At 52.7% G+C, this 26692-nt stretch overlaps 1 protein-coding gene across 5 annotated transcripts in view; it reads left to right on the top strand.

Moving 5' to 3' along the window:
- LOC306949948 (schwannomin-interacting protein 1) overlaps positions 1–26462 on the top strand; it is a gene marked incomplete at both ends in the record, with an annotated part of 100379 nt that extends 73917 nt beyond the window's left edge. For 2 of the 5 annotated variants that reach the window (XM_079540012.1, XM_079540010.1), the window contains 7 exons: positions 942–1448; positions 21771–21889; positions 24044–24161; positions 24714–24911; positions 25185–25308; positions 26017–26110; positions 26411–26462. In XM_079540012.1, the coding sequence (XP_079396138.1) occupies positions 942–1448; positions 21771–21889; positions 24044–24161; positions 24714–24911; positions 25185–25308; positions 26017–26110; positions 26411–26462 (1212 nt within the window). Of the gene's footprint in view, positions 1–941; positions 1449–13140; positions 13171–21770; positions 21890–24043; positions 24162–24713; positions 24912–25184; positions 25309–25901; positions 26111–26410 lie in introns of those variants that run through there. The other 3 variants (XM_079540011.1, XM_079540013.1, XM_079540009.1) reach the window with 3 other exon arrangements.
- Positions 26463–26692: the final 230 nt, after the last annotated feature.

Raw genomic sequence — 26692 nt, 5'->3', positions numbered from 1 at the left:
CTCCCCGCCTCGCAGCACTCAGATATGCTCAAAGATGTATGTCCCCAAAATATGCCATAGAACCACCAAGGCTGGAAAAGACCTCCAGGATCATCCAGTCCAACCGTCTGCCTGCCGCCAGTATCTTCATGTCCAGCGAAGGCATAATGTCAGGTGTAACCCTGCTGCACAGCTGTGGAACCAGCACCTATTTTTGCTGCCTTGGCCAAAGCAGCTGTACCATTGTGCCCACAGGGAGCTGGGGCTGGGAGCCATGGTGGCACCAGGGAGGTTCAGGGTGCAGATTAAGAAAGATTTCTTCTCCCAAAGAGTGGTGCTGCAGTGGCACAGCTGCCCAGGGGCTGCTGGGGTCACCAGCCCTGCGGGTGCTCAGAACTGTGGGGATGTGGCACTGAGGGGATGGGTTGGGGTTGATGATTTTAGAGGTCCTTGCCAGCCTGAATGGTTCTGTGATTCTGTGATCACGTAGGAGGTAACGGCAGAAGTTTGGTCTCTTATCCATCCTGCTGTGTCTGTCCGTCTGTGTGTACCATTCCTGCAAGGCCGGCCGGGTGCTGCTTCCAGATTCCAGCACTGCAGAAAGCATCTCATCAAAATTAATAGCGGAGCGCGATCGCTGGTGCGTCGGGCTCGCCTCTGACCAGCCAGAACATCCCAGACACAATTCGCTTATTAAGGCTCCGTTAAACGGCCAAAAAAGAGACGGGAAGCGTGGGCAAAGAGCTCCCCTCCCCGTTACCGACCCGGGGCCGCCCCCTCCGCCCCCCTCCTCCTATCCCCGACCGCCGCCGGAGGCGCTCTGAGCGGCGGAGCCTCCGGGGCGGGCGGTGCGCGGTACCCGCGGGCTCAGAGCGGGATATAGAGATATAGATATTAATCATTTTTAACGCGGAACCTTTCTCTCCGTTCCCCCCTTCTCCTTCTCCTCCTCCCCCCGCCAGGATTCCCGGGAGGATGGCATGGATTTAGGCAGCGACGCCGGCAGCAGCCGCTCCAGCTCGGAGTCCAACTCCAGCAAAGTGACTCCGTGCTCCGACTGCAAGTCCTCGCCGTCCCCCAGCAGCTTAGACCTGGCGGCGCTGGACGACGATTCGGAAGAAGAAGAGGAGGACGACGACGAAGACGACGAAGCCGCCTACCTGCCTCCCCGCTGCCCGGGCCCCGCCGATGCCCTCCCCGCCGCTCCCGCCCTCCGCCGCTCCCCGCAGCGCTCCGCCGCTCCCCGCCCGCGGTCGCACCACCGCCCGCCGCCCCCGAAACAGCAGCAGCGGCGGAACGGCGGAGGGGCGCCGGGGCCGGGCGGGCGGCGGGCGCGGCGGGGCGGGGGAACGGCTCAACCCCCCCGGGAACCGCAGCCGCCCGCCATGGACTGGGCGGCCCTGGAGAGGCACCTGGCGGGGCTGCAGTGCCGGGAGAAGGAGCGTGGGCAGAGGGCCAACCCCGCCTCGGTGAGTGGGGAGCGGGGCGGGGGGGAGGGAGCACAACTTCGCGGAGCATCCCTGGGGTTGTGCGTTGGGTCTGGGGTGATGCCGGGCGGCCTTCCCGCTGGCTGAGCCGGGCGCCGGTGGGGATCCGGCTGAGCCGCAAAGCCTAACGAGCGTGCTTTCATGGGGAAACGCCGCGAATTGTTTCCACGGTCGCGTCATCCGCAGACAAAGTCGGGTAGAATTCGCGCATGACTCGAGCCGCCGGAGTGGCCGAGCGCTCCTTGGGACTTTTCCATCGGGGTTGAATTCGAGGGAACCTCCGGAACGCAGCGCAGGAGCCCCGCGGTGCGCCTCGCCCACAGCCCGCAGCTTCCCCGCCTGGTTCGGGTTTTGTTAAGGCGTTCCAAGCCCTCGCATCCTGTGAAGTCATCTGGCTCGGAGAGGTAGGGGATTTTCCCCGAAATCCTCGAATTACAACTAATTGCTGAAAAATGTGGGTGGGTCCTGGGCACGGTGAATGGCTCATGGATGAGTGTGACAGCAGCGGTGCGGGGCGCTGTGCCCAGGGCCTGAGCTGGGGAGCCTCAGTGCTTGGGGACAGGTAACGTCCCTAATAGCTGCTTTCTGTGCAGAAAGTCAGCTTTAAAAAAAGAAAGAAAGAAAGCAAGCTCGTTTTTGTGGCTTGGAGGCTTTCTGTGCTATCTGATGAACTCCTGCTGCCCCGAGCTGCCGGAAGCAGCAGCACTGCTGGAAACTCATTGCCTGCGGTGATGTGCTTAGCAAGGGGAGGGCTCACCTGAGGAACTCTGCCCAGATGTGTTTCTCTGTCTGCACAGAGACTGCAGGCTCCTGGGTTGGGAGGGATGTGTGGTCTGGTGGTAGAACTGTGAGGTTTCTGGGCGACCAGATCCAGTGTCTGATGTAGTGTTTGGCAGCAGCCCGTGGCAGGGGTTGGAAGTCGATGATCTTTGAAGTGCCTTCCAACCCAAACCATCCCTTACCATGATGTTTTCTGAAGTTCAGCATCTCGCTGTTTGTGTTTTCTCGTCCTGCTGGAAACCCAAATGTTTGGAAACGTGAATATGGTGAAGTGAAAGCAGGCAGGGGGGAGAGGGGTTGGTTTTCTCCAACGGCGAGAACACACTTGAGAAAAGAGAGATTTCAGCGTGATGAGGCCTTGGTTGGTGCAGTGTAAGATGATTTCGTTAACAGGGGCACAGTGAGCAACAGCTGTTGTTTTGAATGGGAGCATTTCTTCAGCTGGTTTATGTGAACAGGAATCCAGTGTAGACGTTGAGAACAAAATCCTGAGCAATTTGTGTTGGGGCAGTAGGGAATTCTTTCTGCTGTGGGCAGTTGCAGTGAGTTGGTGTTCATTGTGCTCCGGGAGCCAGCTGTGACCTGAGTCACCATGCTGTACCCAGCACTGCTGTGGGTGCTGGCTGTGCCATAGCTCTGCCCAGCCTGGGCCCGGCTCCTTCCTGAGGCTCCGTGACATTTCAAAGAATGAATCTGTAAAGGAACATCCATCCACTCCTGGAGAAGCAATCCCATTTCTGCCCCCACTGCTGTTCCCCATCCCAGCCCCGGCCCACAGCTGTACCAGGAGCACAACAGATGTGCTGTGCTGTGATTTACGGCGCTTGGGAGCTGTGCAGGAAGCAGGACTTTGCTGCTCACCATTTCACTAATGGTTCTAATAAAATCAAAATCAGCATCGATAGTTTTAATACTCTTTCCATTGCATCTCCGAGGATGGTGATTACAATCAATAGCATGTATTTTCCAAAGAATAACATCTGCAGATTCCATAGTCAGTTAAACTTGTTGGGCAAGGAAATGGCTTGGCCAACCAGCTTGCCACTTCAGAGCCTGTGGCAGTCAGAAGATGGATGGCACTGCTGAATGGTCTGTGCTCTATGGAGGAGGCTCGATGCAGGCAGCAGTGATAGCAGCTTTTCCTGCAGCCTCCAGGTCTGTGGTCCCTTTGGCAGGACACATGACGCATTGTGCATCAGCACAGCTTGCCCAGGCCTGTGCCTCGCCTCCAGCTTATGGGTCCTGCATTGTGCTGAACATAGTTGTGTTAGGAAGTTAAATGTGTTTCCTTCTGAATCATTTGGCTCTCAAGGCTGTCTTGATTTAGAGGAGACGGGCGCAGGGCTCTGCTCTGCTCCCAGCTGTGGTTCACGTGGCTGGATGCCCAGAGAGATGGATTCAAAGTATAGTCTGTGGTCCAGGATTAAATCCTGGAATGATTCAGTGGCTGTCCTGGTGGGGTCTGGCCCTGTGTCTGCTGGCTGAGCTCAGTGGGAGTGCAGTGCGGAGCTCCTGCCTGCCGGTGTGCTCTGCCTCCAGCATTCAGGGTGCAAATGTTTGCTTGGTGAGGTGGGCAGCGAGGTTGTTCTCACTTTAAGTCATAGATGCTTGACTGAGCCTTCTTAAAGCGTTGGGTTCCTCGTCCCAGCAGGCATTTCCCCAGAGAAGAGCTGTCTGAACTTTCACTTCTGACACACTCATTTTCAAAATCAAACTTGTGGCTTGAGGGGAATTGCATTTCTGTCATTCCTGTGATGTAGAAGCCCTGCCAGACCTCCTCACGCACCTGACAGCAGGGTGCCTGGGCTCTCTTATTTATCAGCTGGAGCACCTCTCCTAGGAGGAAAAGCTGAGGGAGCTGGGCTTGTTCAGCCTGGAGAAGAGAAGGCTGCAGGGGGGCCTCACCGCAGGCCCCCAGCACCTAAAGGGAGATGATCAACAGGAGGCAGAGAGACTTTTTACATGGTCTGATAGTGAGAGGACAAGAGAGAATGGCTTTAAACTAAAAGATGAGAGATTTGGGTTGAAGGTTAGGAAGATGAGGCCCTGGCACTGCTGCCCAGAGCTTGGGTGCCCCATCACTAGGGGTGCTCAGGGCTGGGCTGAATGGGGCAGCCTGATGTAGCAGGGGGTAGCCAGCCTGTGACAGAGGGTGAGATTGGGGGGGGCTTTAAGGACCTTCCAACCCAACCATCCCATGGTTCTATGATCTTTAAGATCCTTTCCAACCCAACCATCCCATGGTTCTATGATCTTTAAGATCCCTTCCAACCCAACCATCCCATGGTTCTATGATCTTTAAGATCCCTTCCAACCCAACCATCCCATGGTTCTATGATCTTTAAGATCCCTTCCAACCCAACCATCCCATGGTTCTATGATCTTTAAGATCCCTTCCAACCCAACCATCCTATGGTTCTGTTATCTTTAAGGTTCTTTTCAACCCAGCCATCTTATGATTCTGTGATTAAATTCCTTCTTCGGCACCCAAAGAAGGGAATGGGGCTGTTTGGCTGGGAGGGGTACTCCAGAGGCAGCTTGTTTGTGTTGATGAGGAGCACAAACCCTTCAGCCATAGGAAATCCTGTCACTGGGTTGAACAGGGGCTGACCTGCCACACGTGGTGCCTCGGATACGCCTGGTGACAAAACACAACAAGGTGACTGCGTCGTACTTCGGCCACTTTCCACCCAGCTCAAAGGTTAGATGAGGCTGGCAGGGTGTTAATGGTTCTGCCAAAGTGTGCCCTGTCAGTCAGCTCAGAAGACAGCTGTAGGTGCACTGACGGGCTTGGTTCTGGAAGCACATTTGTAATTACACAAACTGGGGAGATGCGTGTTTGCTGGGGCTGAAACTGGTCCAAGCAAAATGATCGTAATTAACAATCTTAAGTAAAAACTCTACAAGCTGCCTCTGTCGGTGCTGCAAAGGCTGTCATTAAAGAAAACGCTAAATATGTGGGGTGACAGTGTGCAGATGCCTTTTTGATGAACGATTCTCCTTTATCTGAGAGTTGATGTGATGGGAAGAGCTCTGTTATGGATGCCAGCAAGCTGCCCGGCCGCCTGGTAAGTGGCTGTTCCTTATGGTGTGCAGAAATCCCCAGTTCAGACTGAGAAAGTGGGGCTGTGGGAGTGCTGGTTGCAGTGCAGGCAGCAGCAGACTTCCAGGTTGGATGTTAGGAAAGGTTTGTTCTCCAAAAGAGCTGTGATGCAGTGGCACAGTTGCCCTGGGGGTGGTCGGGTCGCCATCCCTGGCGGTGTTCAGAGCTGTGGGGTTGTGGCACTGAGGGATGTGGGCAGTGGGTGTGGGGGGGGTGGGCTGGGGTGATCCTGGAGGTCTTTTCCAGCCTTATTGATTGAATGATTCTGTGATATCTTTAAAAAGTGCCATTTATGGTGCTGCCCATTCAAAGATCCGTGGGTATGTTTTAAGAGTATTTGGGGTATTGGGTGTAATGGGCAGCAAAGAACTGAAGATTTCTGAAGAGAGAGGAGAGCTTTTGGGGAGGTCATGCAATGATTGGTGTGAATTAGTTTTGCAGTGTAACCCTACAGCCCCGTGCCCTGCTGCTCCCTTCACACAGCGCTGGTGGCTGGGGCTGAAGGAGCAGCAGGAACACTTGGTTGGGTACTAATTATGCACTTAGGCATCATTTTCTTGCATATTGTGTGTGCTAAGCGGGAGAGTTAGAGTTTTCCAGTTCTCAGAATTGGCCTGTGCTGTGCAAAACGTGTTAATTTGACTGCTGAAGAACCATAGCTACTGCAGCAACACTCAGGGATGGTATGTGTGTAATAGCAGTGTGTGTGAAGAGAGAAATTATAGGCAGAGCGTATTAAAAAGCACAGGAAGAGTCAAGTATTTATTCAGTACAACACCAAATGCATTCAGGATCTGCAGAGGAGCATCTGGGTGAGCTGTGGGCCGGCTGCCATTGCTGATGGCAGAGCCTTTTGGGAATGAGTGCTGAGCCCCAGCCTCTCATGAGCACAGAGCAGAGGGAGTAAAATATACTAAGCAGTGAATGCAGGGCTGAAGCCTGAGCCATGGAGATGCCTCTGCCCTTTTTGTGATCCAGCATCCATCCTGCAGGAGCCCCAGAGTAGCACAGTGGTTGCATGGGGACCTCGCATCCTGTGAAGGATGCTTGAGATTTACTCTGTCACCTTAAGGACAAATGGGAAGCGGAGGAGCTTCCCTGTGTTGTGCCATGTTTTGCCAAATCTATCCCACTTCTGTGAGCAAAGCACTAAGGGCTCTGATGGCAGTGAGCTACCTGAGCTGAGTTGTTCCCTGAGGCAGGATTGCTCTGTAATAGCTGTTGTCATCAAGGGTTTCCAGCTTTTTCAAGTACTTGTGTCACTTTCACCCACTTTGTCTTTCCCCATCACGCCTATGGAGTCATTTGCGTCACAGCAGCTTATTTATTCCACCAATTTCAGCTTCCTGCTCAGTGATCTATGGGTCGCCTTTAAATGAGAAAATTGCACTAAAGCCATTTCTTTCAACCTGTCCATGCTTTGTTAGAATGAAAGCCAAGTGCTCGTGTGAGGTGGAAGAAATAATGGCAATGGGGGGGGGGGGGGGGGGGATGGGAGGAAAAGAAAGGAGAAGGGGAAAGGAAAGAGGAATTGAAAGGAAAAATGAGAGGAGAATGGAAAGGGAAAGAAAGGAAAAGGAAAGAGGAAGGGAAAGAAAAACTGAGAGAGGAAAGAAAAGGGAAAAAGGAAGGGAAAGGAGAAATGGGAAAGGAAAAGGGAAATGAGAAAGGAAGAGAGGGGAAAAATAAAAGGGAAGAGGGAGGAAATGGAAAAAGGAAAGAAAAGGGAAAGGTGCAGGAATGAGATTTACTGCTCTCGGTTGGTAGGTGGCAATGCTGGGAAAAACTGAGAGAGAACTGTATGGCAGTGCTTAATTCTTTATGAACACCAAAACTGGTAATATGTGTGGTCTGTAGGGGATTGAAATGCTTTTAGTGAGTTATTAAAAATTTAATGTACATTTTTTTATTTAATGTAACTCCCATACTGAATTTATTAAAGAGGGACTTGGGGAAGTAGCAGAGTTCTGTGCCTGGGCTGTGTGGGGCCATCATGTTTTGTTTTCCTTCCCATCAGGAATGGGGTGATAAACTGATCTCAGCTGTTTAAGAACAAGTAATCTGTGATTGATGCTCCTTATTACAGTTTTCTATGCTGTGCATTTGCATTGGTGCCCATCTCTGATAGCTTAACAAGGGCTGACACAAGCTGGTGAGGCTCTGCTTTCTTCTGCTGCTTCCTCTCCTTGTGTTTCTTCAAATCACCAGCTAGCCATGAAGGGGCCTTGTTTTGTTTTTTTTTCTCCTGAGGAAGGCACCTTTGGGTTGGGTTTGGGTTTTTTTCCCATGAGGGTCATTTTGCTGAAGGGCTGAGTGAGTTCTGGAGCAATGTGACAAGGACATGGCAGGATGCTGAGCTCTGTGCCTGCTTTTCACCTGCACCTCGTGAAATAGGATTCTGTGTTAGGTGAAGGCTCTGTGTTCATCACTGGCTCCAGCCTTGCCCTGGGCAGACAACTCTAACAAAGTGATTTATGTCGTGCTGCAGCAAAGCAAAGCAGAGAAAAGAAGAATGTGAAAGTTCTTGGGAAAAAAAATGGATACAAATGCTAAATGCTCATCTTTTTTTTTTTTTCTTCTTTTTTCCTCAAGGAAAGGGGGCAGCTCAGATGAATGCATGCAGAGTTAATTACAGCTGATGGAGAAGCACGAGCCTTGGTGCTGTCACTGCACGCTCAGAGCCATACTGCAAGCCTCTATGCCTAGGCAGTGCCTGGTGTTGTCTGTAGCACATGGTCAGGCTGGATGTTAGGAAATGGAGAGGTGATGCATTGGCACAGACTGTGCAGAGTGGTGGGATCACCATCCGTGCAGGTGTTTGGAACCATGGGGATGTGGGCAGTGGGCACGGTGGGGTGGGTTGGGATGGGAATCCTAAAGGGCTTCCCCAACCTTAATGGTTCTATGATACACTGTGTATTGTATGCTTGCTAATTGCTCTCAGAGGTGGAATTGAGCCCACAGATGCACAGGGACAGGGGTGATATGGGCATATTGCAATCTTTTTTCACTCAGAGGGTGGTGAGGCACTGGAACAGGTTGCCCAAGGAGGCTGTGGATGCCCCATCCCTGCAGGCATTCAAGGCCAGGCTGGATGTGGCTCTGGGCAGCCTGGGCTGCTGGTTGGTGACCTGCACACAGCAGGGGGTTGGAACTGGATGAGCACTGTGCTCCTTTTCAACCCAAGCCATTCTAGGATTCTATGATAACTGTGGTGTTCCCAAAGCTTTGGAAAAGCATGGGTTGGTGTGCAAAAGCAGGGGGCTGGAGGAATGAATGTCATTTGGGCTTTGTTTTCTGCTCATAGAGCTCCTGGATAGACAGGTGCCCTGCATAGAGCACAAGCAGCAGTTCTGTGCTCTTGGGTTGGGAGCGCATTGCTGTGATTGCAGTTACAGGAGGAGGCTGAGATGAGCCCTGCTGTGGAACTGCTAAAAGCAGAGGGCTCCCAGAGCTGGGCTCACTGGAAGGCAAAGCTCACAGCCAAAGGGAGGGTGACAAATCTGATTTACGAGGCGAGCATCGCTCCTTTGCTCTTATATGGAGCTGCCTCGCGCCGGCTGCAGCTCCTGCACTGCATGACTAACTGGGACCCACCCTTACCATTACTGGTATTTTTAGCATTTTCCATCCCTGTGCTCAGCCTCTCTGCCCTCGCCGTGGTGAGAGCTTCACTCTGCTCTCCCACTGCACCAACCCGGAGGTGCAGCTGGGAGACCTGTGTGTGTGGACAGGGAGCTGCAGGGCTGCTGCTGGTGGCTTTGTGAGCGGTACAAGTAGACCAAAAATAGGAAGGGAAGGGAAAAAAAAAAAAAAAAGAAAAAACATAGATTTCTGCTAGGCTTTGTTGTGGGCACCGAAGTCCCCAGCTGCCTGTTTCTGCCCTGTGTCTCGGCGTGTTTGTGTTGGATTTGGCTGCGTTTGACAGAGAAGCTTTGAATTTTGGGTGACATGGGGTTGTGGTCTGTGGAATTCTTCAGCCTGCACTTTCCTAATTGAGTCTTTTTGCACACATTTGGCTGGAAGTGGGGCAGGTGGCTCCGGGTGACTGGTACTGGAACAACCCCAGGGTAACCCCATTTCAAGGTCCCTGAGCACCGATGGAGATGCGGTGTCCCCGTTCACTGCAGGGAGTGGGACTGATGGCCTTTAAGGTTCCCTTCCAACTCAAACCTTTCTATGATAACCCCAGAACAGCTCCAGAGTGATGCCAGCACCATCCTCACATGCTGCTCTGTCTCACCTATGGGCTCAGGGGACTCATTGATGACTGGCAGCACAGAGCACTGTACTAAAGACAACATATAAGCACAGGTTGTGTCTGTGCTCCTGCATGGCCAGGCTGGAATTCCAAGTTCTTTGTTGGAAGCACACGGACCCACAGCACAGGATGTGGGGTTTCTGCTCATAGATGTTCCCCCTTGTGTCTGTTTGGGGAAGCTGAAGGCTGCATGACTCTTCATCATCACTGGGGAGATGTGTCTCATTCTTCCCCTTCCCTTCCTCCTTCTCACACGGTGCTGTTCCAAGTGCTGTCCTAGAAGACTTTGTGACAGCAGAAGCTGCCCTGAAGGACATGAAAGGGAAAAACAATCATTTCTGGTCAATGGACTTCTGTAACTTATTGCAGGTTGGGTAATTCATTGAAGTTGGGTGATTTATTACAGAGGAGGCGGGCGCAGCCCATCTCCTGGCTGTGGTGTTGGGTGCCTTTGACTTGGGCTTGGTGCTGCGTTGGGTTTGTGCTGGGTGAGAGGATGCACAGAGGAGGTGCTGGGGCTGAGTCCCCAAAACCTCGCCGTGCTGTGAGCATCAGGCCTGCACTGTGTGTATCTATACACAAACACTGAATGTTATGTGTGCCAATGGAGTTTGCTACAAATCCTCTCCTGAACAGGACAGAAATAGCACTGCAGAGCAAAGTGGGCTGTAACGTGCTAATTTATTTATATTAATACAAAATCTTGCAGTTTTATATTGTTCTACTGAAGGGCTCGTGCTCTCCATAGCATTTTGCATAATGTAACTCTCGTGTTTCCAAAGGAGCAGCTTATCCTTAAGGACATAAATACAACCGTGGGGAGGCAGCCATAGCTCTTCAGTTGCTATCTCACTGTGCTCATTAGAATGGAGAATTGGTTCTCCATTCATGAGCAGCAAAAAGCTGGTGGGAGATCGTACCTACTAATCATCAGGCTATTTGTAAATCCTCTATTAAGCACGTGTGAGCCAGCTGATTAATGGCACCATTGGAAACTAGGGCCATGCAGCTGTATCTGCGAGCTGATACAGGTGGGATGTCTGGAGGTTGGTTTTTCCTGTTGGACCACCAAAAAGCTTTGAGTGCCTGCAATCACCATATGGCATTCCAGGGTACTGACAGCACTGTAACACTGGGGTGAAATTGTTGGTGGTTTACAGGAGGGAATGGGAATCGTAGAACCACCAAGGTTGGAAAAGACCTCCAAGATCACCCGATCCAATCATCCATCTGTATTTCCCACTAAACCACGACCCTCAGAGGGATGGTGACTCCATCACCTCCTGGGTATCTGTGGCCTGGGCTGTGAGTGTGATTATCTGCTCCCAGGGAGGAGTGGCACATCCCCGGGGGTGGAATGCTGCTCAGCATCGCCCTCCCTCGAGAAAGAAGAAAGAAGTAATAGTCCAGAGCATTAGACACGAATGTAATCCAAACAAATGTTCCCCTTTCCAAGGAGATTTCTAGTATTAACCGATTAAAATATAATCTTTTTTTTTTTTTTTTTTTTTTTTTTTTCTTTCTTGCTAGATTTAAACCCTGGGAAGCTTTAGCTTGGCTTAAAGAGGAGCTAAACCCATAACTCCTAGTAAATCGCTAGCAAATAAAGATGAAATCCCGTGATGCCCCGTGTAATTCCCAGCTGGGTGGATGGGAGCAGGTCTGTGTCCCTGTTTTATGGGGCTGGGGTCAGCAGGCAGCACAGGGTGTGTGCTGATCACTGCATGGGGCCGTGGGAAGAGAGGAGTGCGCTGGGATGGACCGGCCACGGCTTCCTGCCCGCTGCTCACCCGCATGGCTCACTTCCTTCCCATGGAGGTGGGGATGTGCCCCCCCACATCCTGTGGTTGTGTCTGAGGATGTTTCCCCCGCATGGGGATGGCTGTGGGAGGGCTGGGGATGTGCAGGACTCAGACGTGATGTCTTTTCCCCAGCACTGGTGCCAGCAGGTGATTGCCCCTTCGTTTCTCAGAGGTCTTTTCCAACCTTAGTGGTTCTGTAGTAACTGATGACGTCCTGGTGATTGACTATGGGCAGTGTGCCTGGTAAAGCCACTTCTCCCTTCTTTTTGGATCTCCCCATGTCCCAAACCCTCTGCAGAGCATCCAGAGGGAGCAATGGGAGAGAGGGCTCAGGGCTGTGAGTTTCTCTTGTGATGTGCCCAATGGCTGACATTGGAGACGAGGTGCACAGGGTGCTGTTCTGAGCTCACTGTACTTTTCCACGCCAAGCCCAAGGTGTGTGCTGTGCTGAAAGTGAATGTTTAAATGCTGATGTTTGGGAAGCCCCACCTCAGTGAAGGGGACGCTTTGCAGACGCAGGAGGAAGCCTTGTTTGGGTCACTTGGTGCATTTGTCCTTCGGTTTTGAACCTTATCCCATGAGTTCCCATAGTTCTTTTCCTACCATCTCCATTTCCACTCCTGGTGAAGCTGCAGATTGCTGTTATCTCCCCTGCATGCACTCTAGCATGGAGGAGGAGCCAGCAGAGCTGGGCAGAGCTGTTTTTCTACAAAGGCCAATTTTTCTGCAGGCACATCTGGTTCAGGAATCCAATCTGGGAGCAAGTGCCTCTGCAGTCATTTACATTCTGGAACCTCACAGCTGGCTGTGAGGAGGAGCAGGCAATAGCTGGTACTGCAGAATAAAGCCATGTTGCGTTTAGGATCCTCGAGCTGTGAGCTCACCTCTGGGCAGTGTTGGTATGGGGAGCAGTGGCCATTTCGGGGGTGAGCCATGCCCAGCAGAAGGCAGGGTTGGAGTGTGGGAGCTGCTGTATTCTCACAGCCAGCAGTGCCCCAGACCCTTGCAGGTGGGGCTGTGGGGCAGCTGTCAGCCCCCAGAGGGTGAGTGGTGAATCCAAACTGAGGTAATGGTGCTCAGTGAGGAGCCAGCACCCACAAGCTGTGAAGGCAGAGAATTGATAACTTGTTCCTCTGTTCTTTGCAGTTTTTCCTTTTACAATAGAAAGCAAAGTGGGGGTTTTGTTTCCCCATGTGTGTCTGGCCTGAGCTTGTGGGAGATGGTTGCTATCTTATAGTGTTATTTTGGAGAGGTGATGAAGCCACCTGCAAAGGGCAGCAAGCCATCACCCTGCAGAAAACCTCTGCAGAGCAATCATAGAGCCACGGCATGGTTGGGTTGGAAGGGGCATCAAAGATCATAGAGCTGTGGAATAGTTGGATTTCAAGGGGCCCTAAAGATGATAGAACTCTGGAATGATTGGGCTGGAAGGGACCGGCTGAGGCTGCCCAAAGCCCCATCCAGCCTGGCCCTAAGCTCCCCCCAGTGACAAGGGCACTCATTGGGTGTTCGATCCCCGCAGGCCTTGGGACGCTTCGGCCTTGGGTGTTCCGTGCTGGCACTGCGTGCCACGGGCGGCCCCGGCTGTGCGCTGCGGGAGGCGCTGCGGGGCCGCGCGGTGCGGGAAGCAGCCGAGCCCTGCGCCCCCCCCTCCAACCCCCCCGCGCCCGGCGGAGCAGGCGGGGCCGGGCGGCAGCGTCCATCTTAGCAGCCGCGGGATGCTCGGAGATGGTCCTGCAGGAAAACTGCGCCTACCGGGTGAGGGGCCGCGGGGCCGGGGGAAGGACGCGGGTTTGTTGTGGCGGGTTTGGTTTGGTTGTGGTTTTTTTTGTGTTTTTTTTGTTTTGTTTTGTTTGTTTGTTTGTTTTGGGTTTGCTTGGTTTTTTTTTTTTTTCCTATAAGGATTTGCGGGAGGCGCGGGGAAACGGAGCCGCGGGGAGCGCTCTGCGGCAGCCTTTGTGGAGGAGCCGCGGTCGGGCCGGGCTTTGTGCTCGCCATGTGATGCTCGCAGCCGCAGTGAGAGCCGCGGTGGGGCTGAGCGGCGCGGCACGGCTCGGGGATGCTCCGGCCCCGCCGTCAGCCCGCCCCGCAGCGCTCCCGCAGCCCCGCCGCTGATGAAGCTGCTCCGGGTGAGTGCGTGCGATCCGCCGGCCCCGCGCGGCCCCGTATCTCTGCGGGAGAGAACGATTTCTAAACGCGTTACGTTGCGCTGCTCAATGAGGAACGGGGCTGCGGTGGGGTGCTGGACCCCCGCCTCGTCGGGCAGTGGGAGCCCGGCATCCCGCTGTGGATGCGGCACCTGCAGCTGTGGTTTGGTGCCGTGCAGGCATTGGGTTCGATGGGCTCACAGCTCTTTGCCAAGCTGAATGACTCGATGACTCTACGATTCTTGTTGTGCCTCCGTTGCTGTGTGCCAAGAGGGTCGGTGCTGCTATGGGTGCACCTGCTTGGGGAAGGGCAGCGTATGGGGCTGGGTTGGTCCATGTGAGCATCCCCTGCACTACAGCAGCACTCAGCAGTGCGTACGTGCGGTGCAGGGCGTGTTGCAGAATGGCCTAGCAGCATTCCCAGCAGCAGAGCTGGGCCTTGAGAGAGGGGCTGTGCAGGGCAGCAGCTCAGCTGCGGCGTTCCTCTGAAGTCAGGCTTCATCTTAAGGCTAAACATCTCTTATTGGTAAAGGTACCATGGAGGGAAATGATATCAGTGTATATATCTGTGTGTAGGGGTAATTCAGGTGGTTTTTCAGTGGATGCTTTTTGTTGCAGCAAGTGCTTCTGGAAATGGATTTCCCTATTTAGCTCCTTTGGGAAAAAAAAAAAAAAAAGCAAAAAAAAAAAAGCTGTTTTTTTTATCTCTGCTGGAGGGAAGCTGGTTGTTCTGCAGCTACAAGCCTGTTGCTCTCCTGCCATTATAAATGGGGCCATTGTCTGTGGGCAGGGGATGTTTCCTGGCACGTTTGCTGAGATGCTGCGCATCTCGGGGCAGTGGGCACACGGTGCCCTGTGGGCAGTGCATGGTGCATGGCAAGCAGTGCCTGGTGCTGGCCTGGCAGCATCCCTATGTGCTGATGTTTCATTGCACTGCAGTAGTGTTGCTGCGTTTGATCTGCTTCCATTGAGCCGGTCTCTCTCCTCCGGAACAGTAAATATGAAGACAGAAAAAGGCAGAAGGAATGCAGATCCCGGGGAGTGCATTCTCACTCAGTGCAATCTGTCCCACAACCTTCCTACCCCCGCTGGCTCATTAGCCCAAAAGCCAAACGTGAATCCCGGGTTGTGGTTCCATCTGGGAGCCATCAGAGCTGGGGATGGGGCAGCCATGCCTGCCCATGCTCCTCACATCCCTGCTCAAACTGCTCACTGTAGCTCCTGGGGATTTAGGAGAGCTGCAGAGCAAACAGAGGAGTGAGCCAGTGCGTGGAGAGAGGCTGGGGACATGTTTGCCCTAGGGACATTGAGCAGAAAAGCTCTGACCCGAGCACCGCAGAGGGTGGTGGCCTGGGAACCTGCTGCCCTTGCACTCTTCCTTTTGCTCTCCTTTGGGTTCTCTGTGCTCAGGAGGCTCCGAGCTCTGCCCTGAGGCTGCCTGCGTGCTCCAGCGCTGGGCACTGCCAGCCCTACCAGGGGTCTGCCTCCATCAGAGGGGAATTTCTAAGATCTGATAGAGGAATGCCCTTTGGAAACCTCTGAGCAACCAAATGAGGACAAGCAGCCCGAAGGCTGCAAGTAACCCAAGTGTAAACAAAAAGAAACTTCTTAGTTATTTCCTTTTCTGTTTTATGCTGATTTATTTTCCTGTGCCAAATATTTTGTTCCGGGCTCCGTTGTTTTTTTTTTTTCTCCTACCATTTGACAAGACTTCTTGGCTTCTTCCCACCTGGGCACACTGCTGGCTTCTGTTCAGCTGCTGCTGACCACCACCCCAGCTCCCTTCTTTCCGTGCAGCTCTCAGCTCTGCTCCACACCCACAGCAATGCATGGGGTTGTGAGTGGGGTGCAGGACCTGGCCCTTGGTCTGCTTGGAGTTCATACAATGGGCCTTTGAGAAGAAGCCCCACATGGGCCATACAACACCAGCTGCCCACTGCTCCCAGAGCCATGGCACAGAACAAAGGCTGCGTTCTGGAAAGCAGGCTGAGGGCTTTCTCATTCGGTCTGATCCCAAGAATGCTCTACAAAATGCATTGGGAGCACGGGATGTGCTAAAGCCCGGGTGGGAAGGGTCAGCATCATTCCCCAATCTGCAGTGAGTTGTTTTAGTTCACAGGAAATTTAGGTTTCTTCTCTGACAACTCAATGACAGCAGCATTTGGAAGCTGATGCTGAGCAGAATGGGATGGTGGTGGTTCCCTCTCCCAATGGAACAAGCATCAGAATCATTTTGGGCTTTGCATTGACACAAACCAGCATTACATAGGCATGGCATGGTTTAATTTAGCTCCTTGCTGTCCATGAGCAATGAAGCAGCCCAATCCCTCACCTTGCCTGGGCAGATCCCGAGGCTGCCACCCCATCCCTGCAGCCCCCAGCCCTGCACTGTGGCCACGCAGCCCCACATACTCCTGTATTAACTTCTCCTTCGGTGCTATAAAAAGCAGAGCAGCCTCAGGTGGCTCTGGCTGCTTCTAACAGCACTCCCCTTACACTCAGCAGTGCTGTAACCATGGAGCTGGCTCACAGCTGATGCAATCTGACGTCTGCATCCTTCCCCAGGAGGAACCCGCTGCTGACGGTGCCCACAGCTTTGCAAAAAGATGCTGTGGAATGGGGGTTGTCACCGGGGACAGGGTGGGACAGCATCTGTGGGTTGCACTGAGATGTTCCTCCTGCGTGGGGCATCCTGGTGTGGGGGGCTGCATCCCAGCCTGGGTGGCAAGACGGGGGGCATGAAGGCTGCAGTGAGCAGTGAGGTGGTGTCAGGGCCAATGGAACAGTGTTAGACTGCATGCCCAAAGCCCTTCCTCCACTCTGCGGGGTTTGTTTCTCAGATTTATGATGCTGCTGTTGTGGTAGGGAGAGGAAATGTATCTGGGGAGAGATGCTGCACTGCCTGCTTCCCTTTAGCAGAACTTTCTTGTGACGTGGGTTACCATATTATCATTATAGGTGACCAGAGGTAGGACCTCCCACTGCCCCAGGGGAGGGTCAGGTTGGATATTGGGAAGCATTTGTTCTCCAAATGCTGTTGGAACAGCTGCCCAAGGAGCAGAGGGGTCACTGTCCCCACAGGTGCTCCAGAACTGCGGGGATGTGGCACTGAGGGATGTGGGCATGGTGGCGCTGTGTTGGGTTGGAGATCTCAGAGCTCTTTTCCAACCTGAATGGTTCTGTGATCCTCTGACCTGGAGGAGGTCTCTCCCATCCCCTCCTATTCCACCACATATCTGCAGGGCAGAACCCAGGGGCCCATTGCAACCCCTGCTGTGCCTTGGAGGAGATCCCGAGCACGAGGGTGGTGGGCTGTCAGTCGGGCATCTGAAAGGTCTTCCCCAACCCTAAGAGCGAGTCTGCGACGTCTGAGCGTTTGCAGTATTTAAAAACAGAAGCCCTTTCCTTGAAGAGACGGAGGGCCGGTGCATGCAGCAGCATTGTGTTGTGCACAGAGCTGGGCTGAGAACTGGAGATGTTATCACTGCCAACTCAGGGACCCCATTGTCAGCGGGGGAGGTTAAATTTAGCAGCACTGGGAAATGACACAGTGAGTCAGCGGTGGAGGGGAAGCAGAAAGAATGAGGCATGCAGAGAGCTGCGTGTCCTGGGAAAGCAATGGGATTAAGTGGTGCCCCGTACTGCTGCTGTTATTATTTCCCCCCTGAAACTTCAGGATGGGGTAATGCCGTGGTGGTTAACCTGTGGGTGATTGGAGCCAGCAAACTCAAGGCAATGTGCCTTTGAAAAGAGGAGTGGTGGCACTGGGATCTGTCACTGTGGGGCTGCTGAGGGCATTCCTCTGCCACACCAAGGAGCAGTGCTGCTGTTGATGTGCTGCATTGGCCCAACAGGGCGCAAACCCCATAGCCTGAAAGATCCCCTGCGTGGTCCCTGAGCTTCTGGCTGGGGGAGATAAGGGCTGTGCACCCTGGGCTGCGGCCCTGTGAGTGCATGGGGAGGGCGGTGGGGTCTGAGCTGTGCATAAAATACCACTTGGGTCCTGTTGGTTACTTCCTAGGAACCTGAAAAAACTCCAAGAGCCCAGAAGCAGCTCTCTAGGGAAGCTGATATCGGAGGCGAGCTCCGCTTTGCAATCACTTCACTGTCGGAGGTTGTGGCTCTGACATCAGACACCGGGATTTTTCCTGCCCTTGTGCAGCACTTGGGGCTATTTTTACCCGGCGCTGCCAGTGGCTGCAGGAAGCCCTCAGCTTTCCTCTCCCGGTCCCGCTCTGCTGCCTGCCCGCAGCTTTGACTTTATTAGGGCAAGGCCTGCGCCCGCGGGGAGCAGCGAGCGGCGATCCCAGTGCCACGGCCGCGGCGAGCGGAGATGTGCCCACGGGGAGCAGCCGGGGAACGGGGCCATGAGCGGGGCTGGTGATGGAATGGGTGACATCATCGGGCAGGCATCCGCGCGGGATGTGGAGGGGAATTATAAAAAGGTAGGAGACAAAAAGGGGCCTTTTGTCGGCGTGCTCCGCATGGATGGGCGCTGCCAGGCGGCGTGCACAGGGCGTGGGGCTGCACGTACAGGGCTGCAGAGAGGGCAGACCTGCTCAGAACTCCGTGCTCGGGCATGGGGCTGCACAGTGGGGCTGTACAGTGGGGCTGCACGCGTGGCCACTTTGCGCTGGATGCTCGTGCCCCACCGCTGCCTTTAACCACGGATGCCCTCTCCCTGGTGCGATGTGGCAGAACTGTCCCCTCTGTGTGTCCTCGTCACAGCTTGTCCCCAGGGGCATTCCCAGACACCTCCTCAGACCAGGAGAGCTGGCATTTCTTGGGCTCCGTGCCACATGGCTTGAGAGATGATGAGCATTTTGTGTTTTTCTAGCAAATCCGGCCGTACAAAAACAAGTGTTGCATAATTATAATTTCTGCTGGTGAATCCAATCATAGCCTTTGTACTGCACAGAAGTAAGAAAGGGTGCTGTGTACGGGTCTGGGACTTTAAATATAGTAATTGTCCATGGCTGGTAATGACAGTCCCTGGCAAAAATAGTCTCCGTGGTGTGGCTGCAGGGACCAGGCAGCTCCACAGCAGTGGGGTGATGTCCCCTGATGGCCCCCATAGGCTTTAACCCCTCGGCTGGATGGGAGCAGCACTGCCCTCCAGGCATTCGTTTACCTGCAGTTCTTGAACAAGAGGTGATGGCCTTAAGTTGCACCAAATTGATACTAGGAACAAATTCTTCTCTGTATGAGTAATCGGGCAGTGGCACAGCTGCCCAGGGAGTTGTGGGGTCACCATCCCTTAAGGGGAGTTCAGAGCCGGGGGGATGTGGCACTAAGGGCAGTGGGCACGGTGGGGTGGGCTGCAGTTGGATTGGGGATCTCGGAGGTCTTTCCCAAACCTAATGGTTCTGTGAATTTGTTGTGCTGTTCCCTCCCAAGCACTCTGGGCGGCACACAGACCAGCCATGCCTGCTGCTCAGCCCTTGGTATCGATCAGTACAGCTCCAGAAATGTCGCTGTCGTCCGCTGTTAATGGAGGGCTGTTAATGTTGGATGGTTCCAAAGTGCAACGCGGAGCCTGGGAGATTGCTGCGGCACCTGAGTTGCAGATAAATATTTGATGTGCACTTTTATTTGCTCTTCTGGGTGACGTCTGTAATGCATAAAGGCTGCTAATACCGCGTCCTGCATGCAGAGCGGGTGAGTGGAGCAGCCCAGCTCTTAATTCTCAAGTGACGCCAATAATACGGCGTGGGCGATGCGCTGGGGGCTCTTCTCATTTCTCAGAAATCAGCAGAAATCTCGTGGTTCCCATCCATGCACAGGTCAGCAGGGGACAGCCTGACGGATGGGGATTGCGTGGGGATGAAGTATCAGTGGGGCAAATTAGGGGTGTTGGCCAAAGAGAGGCTTTTTGTGGTAAACCAGTATGCCTCGTGGATGGCAAGTGTCCGTACAGACCAAGGATTGAACAGTTCCTTGCTCACCCAGTGTTGTGTATATGCAGAAGGAAATAGATGACAAAATAGGTCAGTAGAAGATAAAGTGGGTCAGGCAGCACTGTGGGCACTGCTGCCAGCGGTGTGAGCAGCCAGTGGGCCAAGCAGCCCTGAACATAGAATTGGGATGGCCAAGAAAAGGCCCGCACAGCATGACACGGGGATCCCGAGCTTGTGTCCTCCAAACAAGAGTCGCAGAGCGCTGCCCTTTGTAATGCATGAATCTTCATCAATTCACAACTTTTCAGGGTTTTTTTTTAAATCTTTTCCATATCTTTTTCCTGTTTATCGACCCCATCTTTTTTTTAATTATTCTGTTGTTTTTTAACCCCCTGAGGAGGCTCACTGCCCAGCTGATGCTGGGGCAGAGCTGAGGGATGCGATGTCAAAATGCACATTTAAATATAACATGGTTTTACATTTTCCTTGCTAGTACCTGTACTTTTTATTCCATGCGTTATTTTTTATATACGAAGTGAGTATATTTGATAGTCAGAAAAACCACATGCAATTTTCCTTCTCAATTTCCAGTTTTCAGTGCCCGGTTCAGGATGCATCGAGCAGCTGGCGGGTAATTTATCTACAGCATAAAGTCTGGTTCCCTTAGGTATATTCTATTTCTTAGTAACTGTTCCCTATTTTATCATAACAAATAGGACTCTCCGTTTCTTTACGGTCATTACGCTGGGTCTGTTCTATAAGATGGGATGTGCTGAGCTCAGGACTGGGAATAGCATTATTTCGTATCCCTGGTAATGGCCTGGTGGAGCAGACAAATGGCACATTGATTAAATGTACAGATGTCAGACTGGGAGCAGCTGCAGCCGCAGTGGGACGTGGAGCAAAATTACAGCGGGTGTGGAGAGAGCTCCATCTATAAGGGAAAACATGCGGGAGCAGTCTGCGTTCGTGTGTGTTTTAATGTGGAGTGATTTTCAGCACGTGTTGGAGGTACAGCTGGTGTGCAGGGAATGCACGGCCCTGTGCTGCAGCCCCTGGCTTCTGGTGGGAGATGGAAATGTCTGGGCGCGGAGATGGGATAGAAGGGGTCCTCTGGATGGGAAGAGAAGCATCCATGGTATCATGAAATATGAAAGTGCTGTGGGGATGTGCCCATGTGCCCATCTGGTGCTTGGAGGCAGCTGAGCTCGGAGGTTGGCCCCTGGCAGAGAAGGGCTCCAACATGGGGGTGTTGGAGGCCAAGCTGGATAGAACCATGGGCAGCTTGATCTGGTGGGGGCACCCAGCCCACAGCAGGGAGGTTGGAACTGGGTGATGCTGGAGGTGCCTTCCAACCCAACCATTAATATGATAACCATCATAACCATATGATTCTGTGATTTTTTCTTAAGAGGGAAAGGTGCACCATGGACATTTACTGGTGTTTCTTCCATCTTTTTCACCCATCACATGCCCAGTGTGGCAGCAATGCCCAGGGGTGCAGTGAGTGGCACAAAAATTCTGTTTTCCTTGGGTTTTGTGTCACTGCTTCATCTCATTTTGGCCTGCTCTTCAAAATAGTGGCTCCTTTCCTGCATTCCCAAAGGGGTGGTGTGCTACCAGGCCAGGAGCGTCGTCAGTAAATAATATACAAAAAGAAAACAGGGAACAACTTGAAAATTCAATGCCCCTCGATGCTCTGGGCGTTGTTTTCATTGCTCTGAATTATTTGTAGCAGTGGCAAAGGAGTTAGATTACAAATAAAGTATGTATTTTGGTAAGAGATTGACAACATAATGGGCAGCGCGATGCTGTAATGTACGTTGTCAGCACTGGGGTTAGATTAAATGATTAGCTATTTTACGTTAATAATTTACATTTCATTATTTGTCACTTCCCTCTGTCAGATAAAGGTGCGTTGTTTAGGCAGAATTTGAGGCACTGGGCTATGTTAGTGCTGTGGATGCTGCCTGGTACATTTTCTTTTGATGGTACATATTCATTTGCTGTATTCCTGATCAGCTGTTACATGTTACTTTAAAATGAAATGTTTCAGGGCTTCCAAATGTTCCTTCTGCCCTTACTTTCCCTTCCTGTCATCCATTGCCGACAGACACCAGCGCAGTACTGCTGTTGATTTGGGGTACAGATCTGTGATTCTCATTCATTGCACACCGACTGCGCAGCCGTGGATCGGTGACCCGTTCCAATCCATCCCATAGCCTAACCTTACTCAAAAAAACGCCTCTGTGTGAATGCATTCTTCAAACCTTGGTAATTTGATGGCACCCCTCCTGCATTCCTTCCCCTGCAGGCTCAGAAGAATGAGCGTGAGTCCATCAGGCAGAAGTTGGCTCTTGGCAGCTTCTTCGACGATGGCCCAGGGCTCTACACCGGCTGCAGTAAGAGCGGCAAGCCCAGCCTGTCCTCCAGGTACGCAGGGCTGCGGGGCGAGTGGAGGCTGGGCTGCTTGGTGGGGTTGGCCAAGGAGTTGTGTGTCTGAATTCCTGTTGAAATTTGCACATCCAAAGCAACAGAGCTTGGTCTTATTGCTGGGTTAGCGCAGTGAATGACGGGGCCCAGGAGAACCTCATGAGGTTCAACAAACCCAAGTGCCTTGGGAACAGCCTGCCCAGAGGGGTGGGTGCCCAATCCCTCCAGGCACCCACAGTGAGGGCTGGGCTCTGAGCACTGATGGAGTTTGGGTGTCCCTGTGCATTGTGGGCAGTGGGACCGATGGCCTTCAGAGGTCCCTTGCAACACAAACTATTCTGTGATCCTAAGAAAGCTGGTTAAAAACAGAACTGTTGGTTTGTGAAAGAGCATCTTCCTCCGGTGGTTCAAGAGGTGGCCACCTGTTTCATACTGGTCACCAGTTGGGCTCTGTTGGTTGCGTGTTTCACACTGCACTGAGCAGCCAGGGTGGATCCTGGGTAGCTCGAGTGCCTTCTGTGCTGTGGGCAGATGTGGGGCAGGGAGGAAGAAACCTGGGAGAGGCATAAAACCAGGGGGAATCCTACTAGGGCAGCATGGAGGTGAGACTGTAAAATGCAACTGAACCACAGTGCATCTGAAAAGGAAAGTTGTGCTCTGTGTGGTTGCAGCTTGAGTGGTAACTGCTGTCTTGTAATTACAGAGCAGGACTAATTAACAACCTGCAGCAGGGCTGGGCAGCCATACCATGAGAAAACACCTAATGTACCTGGATGCTGCAGCATTTTGTTTGTATTTATAGTCCAGACAGAGCACTGGTATGCACTGCATGGGTCAGGACATCCAGGAGAGGCTGGCGGTCCCCACTGCTCCACCACAGTGCTCCCAGTCTCCTTGTCCCAGTGCCCTGAGGGCAAGCACAGGATGCTTCCTTGTGCTGTTGCATCCTTTTTTTTGCAGCAGAGCACACTGCATATTGAGTCAGGGGTTCCATGCTCATCACACGGGGCCGTGGAGGAGGCAGTGGGAGAGCTGGGCTGCTGCAGCCTGTGCTTGCTGTCACTGTGAACAGCTGGTGCTTGCTCACAGGGAAGGGCTCCACGTCCAGCTGTGTCCCACAGGATGTTTCCTGGATTCCTTTTGAGGCCGGTCGCTGCTTTCCCAGCTGTGCACCATTTTAATCCAGGATTTTTACAATACAGTCAGCATCCTTCGTTTCTAATATTCTGGTGCTCCCAGAGGTGCCTCGTCTGCCTCTCTGTTGGGATGAGTGTGGGTCAGGCATTTCAGTCATGTTCTTGAAATGCAGGTGTCCCACAGACCCTGATTTGCACTTACTCTTCCCTTTCTGCATAATGCAGTTTGAAGCCAAGCAAAAGCTGTGTCCTGCTCCCCAACCTGGGCGCTGTGTTCACTGAGCCTGGCTCAAAAGCTCATGTGTTAATGCCATCTGTTGTATAGCAATAATGAATTAAAAAAATACCACTAAAATAAGTGGAAAGTTTGGTGTGAGGACCAATATAAGCCCCCTTATTGCAGAGCTTGTCTATGTATGGGCCTCTCCCAGCGTGGACACGTGGTGATGGAGCACAGGAAAGGCAACAGAGCTGCCCCCAAAGGATCATTTGGAACTTGAATATAGAAAAAGGAGTGCAATGTAAGAGGCAAGCAGCCCTGCTGCAAACCTGTATCGCACCATGCTCAGGGCTGTGCTGCTCCTCTTCCTCATTGCACGCCGGTACTTAGCATGGACAGCATGTGGTGGAGCAAAAGCTGGGCAGGGCTCTGCTGAGGAGTGCCCATGAGATGCCATAGTGCCACAGACAGCCTTGGGACAGCCCTCAGTAAATCCTTTTGGTCAGCACACGGAGTTTCATGGCCGCGATGACGAAGCTCTGCAGTGTTGTGGGTATTTCTGCCGTTCAGCAGTAGATGGTGGTAGAGGCACTGTCATGGTGGAGCTGATGAGTTTTCAGTCTGAGCTGTCACTTCCTAATGCTATGTGGGAATTGTCACCTCCAACCCAGGCATTGGGTGCTGCTGCCCCTGGGGCCAATGAGGCCAAGCAGAGTGTTGTGCATCACAGATCTGCCATTACGTACGGCCCATCCCCATCCCCATCCCCATCCCCTTCGTCACCTCTCCTCCCTGCAGACTCCAGAGCGGGATGAACCTGCAGATCTGTTTTGTGAACGACAGTGGCAGTGATAAGGACAGCGATGCTGATGACAGCAAGACAGAAACCAGCCTGGACACACCTTTGTCACCCATGGTAGGTCTGGTGGCTCATCTCACAGAGCACATGGGCCATAATGAGAACTGCTGAGGCACTGAAGCCCAGAGCAGCTGGCACATTGCTATTACAGGACAGACCCGCTGGGGGGTTGCACTCAAGGGACAGTGCCCTTCTCCTGCCCTTCCTTTCTCTGTGCTCTGTCAGAGCAGTAATGGGTGCAGAGTGGTGTCGGCTCCTATCAGCTCTCCACTCCTTTTTTCCTTCATGGATACAACACAGAGGCCCCAGACCCGTGGTGGGCTTTCCTCCAGCTTAACCAGCTTGTCCATTAGGCACTTATCGATCTGTTTGGCTCCATCTAAAGTGCTCAAGTGGCTGCTAATACTCAGAAGAGCCAATCAAGAAATGAGTTTGATTTAAAAAAAAAAAAAAGGAAAAAAAAGCCAGCCAACCCTGTAATCTTCACCTTGCCTGTAGAAATGAACCCCTCTGTGTGCATGCAGAGGGTGTGAAGCTGCAGGTCAGCTCCTCTGCTCTGTCCCCGCGGCGGCGGTGCCGGGCTGTAACGGTGCGTGTCTGCTTCCCTAGAGCAAGCAGAGCTCTTCCTACTCCGACAGAGACACGACCGAGGAGGAGTCCGAGTCCCTCGATGACATGGATTTTCTCACCAGGCAAAAGAAACTCCAAGCTGAAGCCAAAATGGCCTTGGCTATGGCAAAGCCCATGGCCAAAATGCAGGTGGAGGTGGAGAAGCAGAACAGGAAGAAATCTCCGGTGGCGGATCTGGTGAGTGCTGGCCGATGCAATGGAACTTCATCCCTCTGCCCTGGGTGTTATGGGAGCAGGAGAGGAGAGGGGGAAGCATGGAGCTCAGTGCTGTGTTACGACCTCCCAGCTGAGGCTGAAGGCCTGCACCGAGCTCTGGCAGATGCTTTGGTAGTCTCAGTGTAGCCACAAATGGGTGTTTGCAGGGGGGGATGTGTCTGGGCAAACTGGTGCTGTGCAGAAATATGGGTAATTCAGACAAAAAGAATTAAACAGATGAAAATTCATTTCCAGCTCCCACATATGCCTCATATAAGCGAATGCCTGATGAAAAGGAACTTAAAACCCGCCGACCTAAGAGACATGACAATTGGGCAGCTACAAGTGATAGTCAATGATCTCCACTCACAGATAGAAAGTAAGTGGTCTTTGTTTAATTATTCTTTAGTAAGCACCGTCTACTTCAGGATATATGTAAAAATGCTGATAAATGTACAGGAATGGAACCATTGAGGAGAGCTGCTGGAGGTGGGCTGTTTGCTAGGTCTGGCTCCTTTGGCTTTTTGCTTTCTTTTTATCCATCAAGCATTCAGAGGGCATTCAGTAAGGTAGCGTTGCTTCAGCGTCTAAAAGCAGCCAGAAATACTGCCAGTTTTGTGGCTTCATGCAGCCTTATGGCTGTGTTTTGATACAATGCTCTGCATGGCCTCAGCAGCATCCAGAAGTGGAGAAGCCCTCTGGTCCAATAGACACCACTAGTACATATGTTCTGTCTTGCAACACATTAACATGGCTCACGTATCCTTGCGTTTGCCTCCTTGTCTGTCTTTGTTCTCTCCAAAGAATCCAGGGTTATTCCCCGGCATCTCCACCTTCCCTTATCAATGATTAATTAATCTTAAAGGAAATGTCTCAGGTGGCTGTAGGACAAAAATAGCCCCAACACGTTCATTGGGCTGCTCTGCAACTCTGTAACTGCTCACGTTCGTTAATTACCGTCCCTCCTGGCAGCTCCTGCTAGGGATGTGGAGCTGCTCATGCCTGTGGCTGAAGCACTGCAAAATTCCTCTCCTTGCAAACCTCCCCCTGCTCAGCGTGAACTCTCCTCCTCTCTCTCCGGCCCCAGGCTTGAACGAGGAGCTGGTGCAGCTGCTGCTCATCCGGGATGAGCTGCACACGGAGCAGGATGCGATGCTGGTGGACATCGAGGACCTGACCAGGTGAGGGAGGGGTCCAGGGGCCATTTGCCCCCACTGTCAGCCTTTGGAAGCCACCAAGCCAGCAGAAAAATGGGCTGTGTCCATGCAGCAGCCCTATGGCTTAACCTCATTGGTGGCAGGAGGTGATGGGGACTGTCACCACCGCGGTGAGATGCAGGTAGCATGGGAGGTCGGTGGGATTGGGCTGTGGGTGACCTCAATCCCACAAGAGCAGGATCTGGGAGGAGACGTGAGCTTACAGAGTCCCACTACCCCACCTCCATGCTTTCGCCAACGCATAACCAGGCTGCTCCTCCCCAGACATGCCGAGAGCCAGCAGAAGCACATGGCAGAGAAGATGCCAGCAAAGTAACCCCAGAGTCTGTGGCAGCAGAGATGGAGCTCGCCTGTCCCTCGCTTCTGTGTCTGTACACGTGCTGATGTCCTCAGTGGCGCGCAGCAAATCAGTGTTAGTCCTTGGTCGTGTCCGAAGCTTTATGTCCGGTGATTGGCCTCCGCTTCTTAATTTATTTTAATTATTTTTTTTCTTTTTTTACTCGTGCCACTCAATATCAGGCGTTTTAATAATATTATGACAGAAAA

Source organism: Tetrao urogallus (genome assembly GCF_951394365.1).
Source record: "Tetrao urogallus genome assembly, chromosome: 9".
NCBI lineage: Eukaryota > Metazoa > Chordata > Aves > Galliformes > Phasianidae > Tetrao > Tetrao urogallus.
This window is presented reverse-complemented; position numbering and strand designations above follow the sequence as displayed.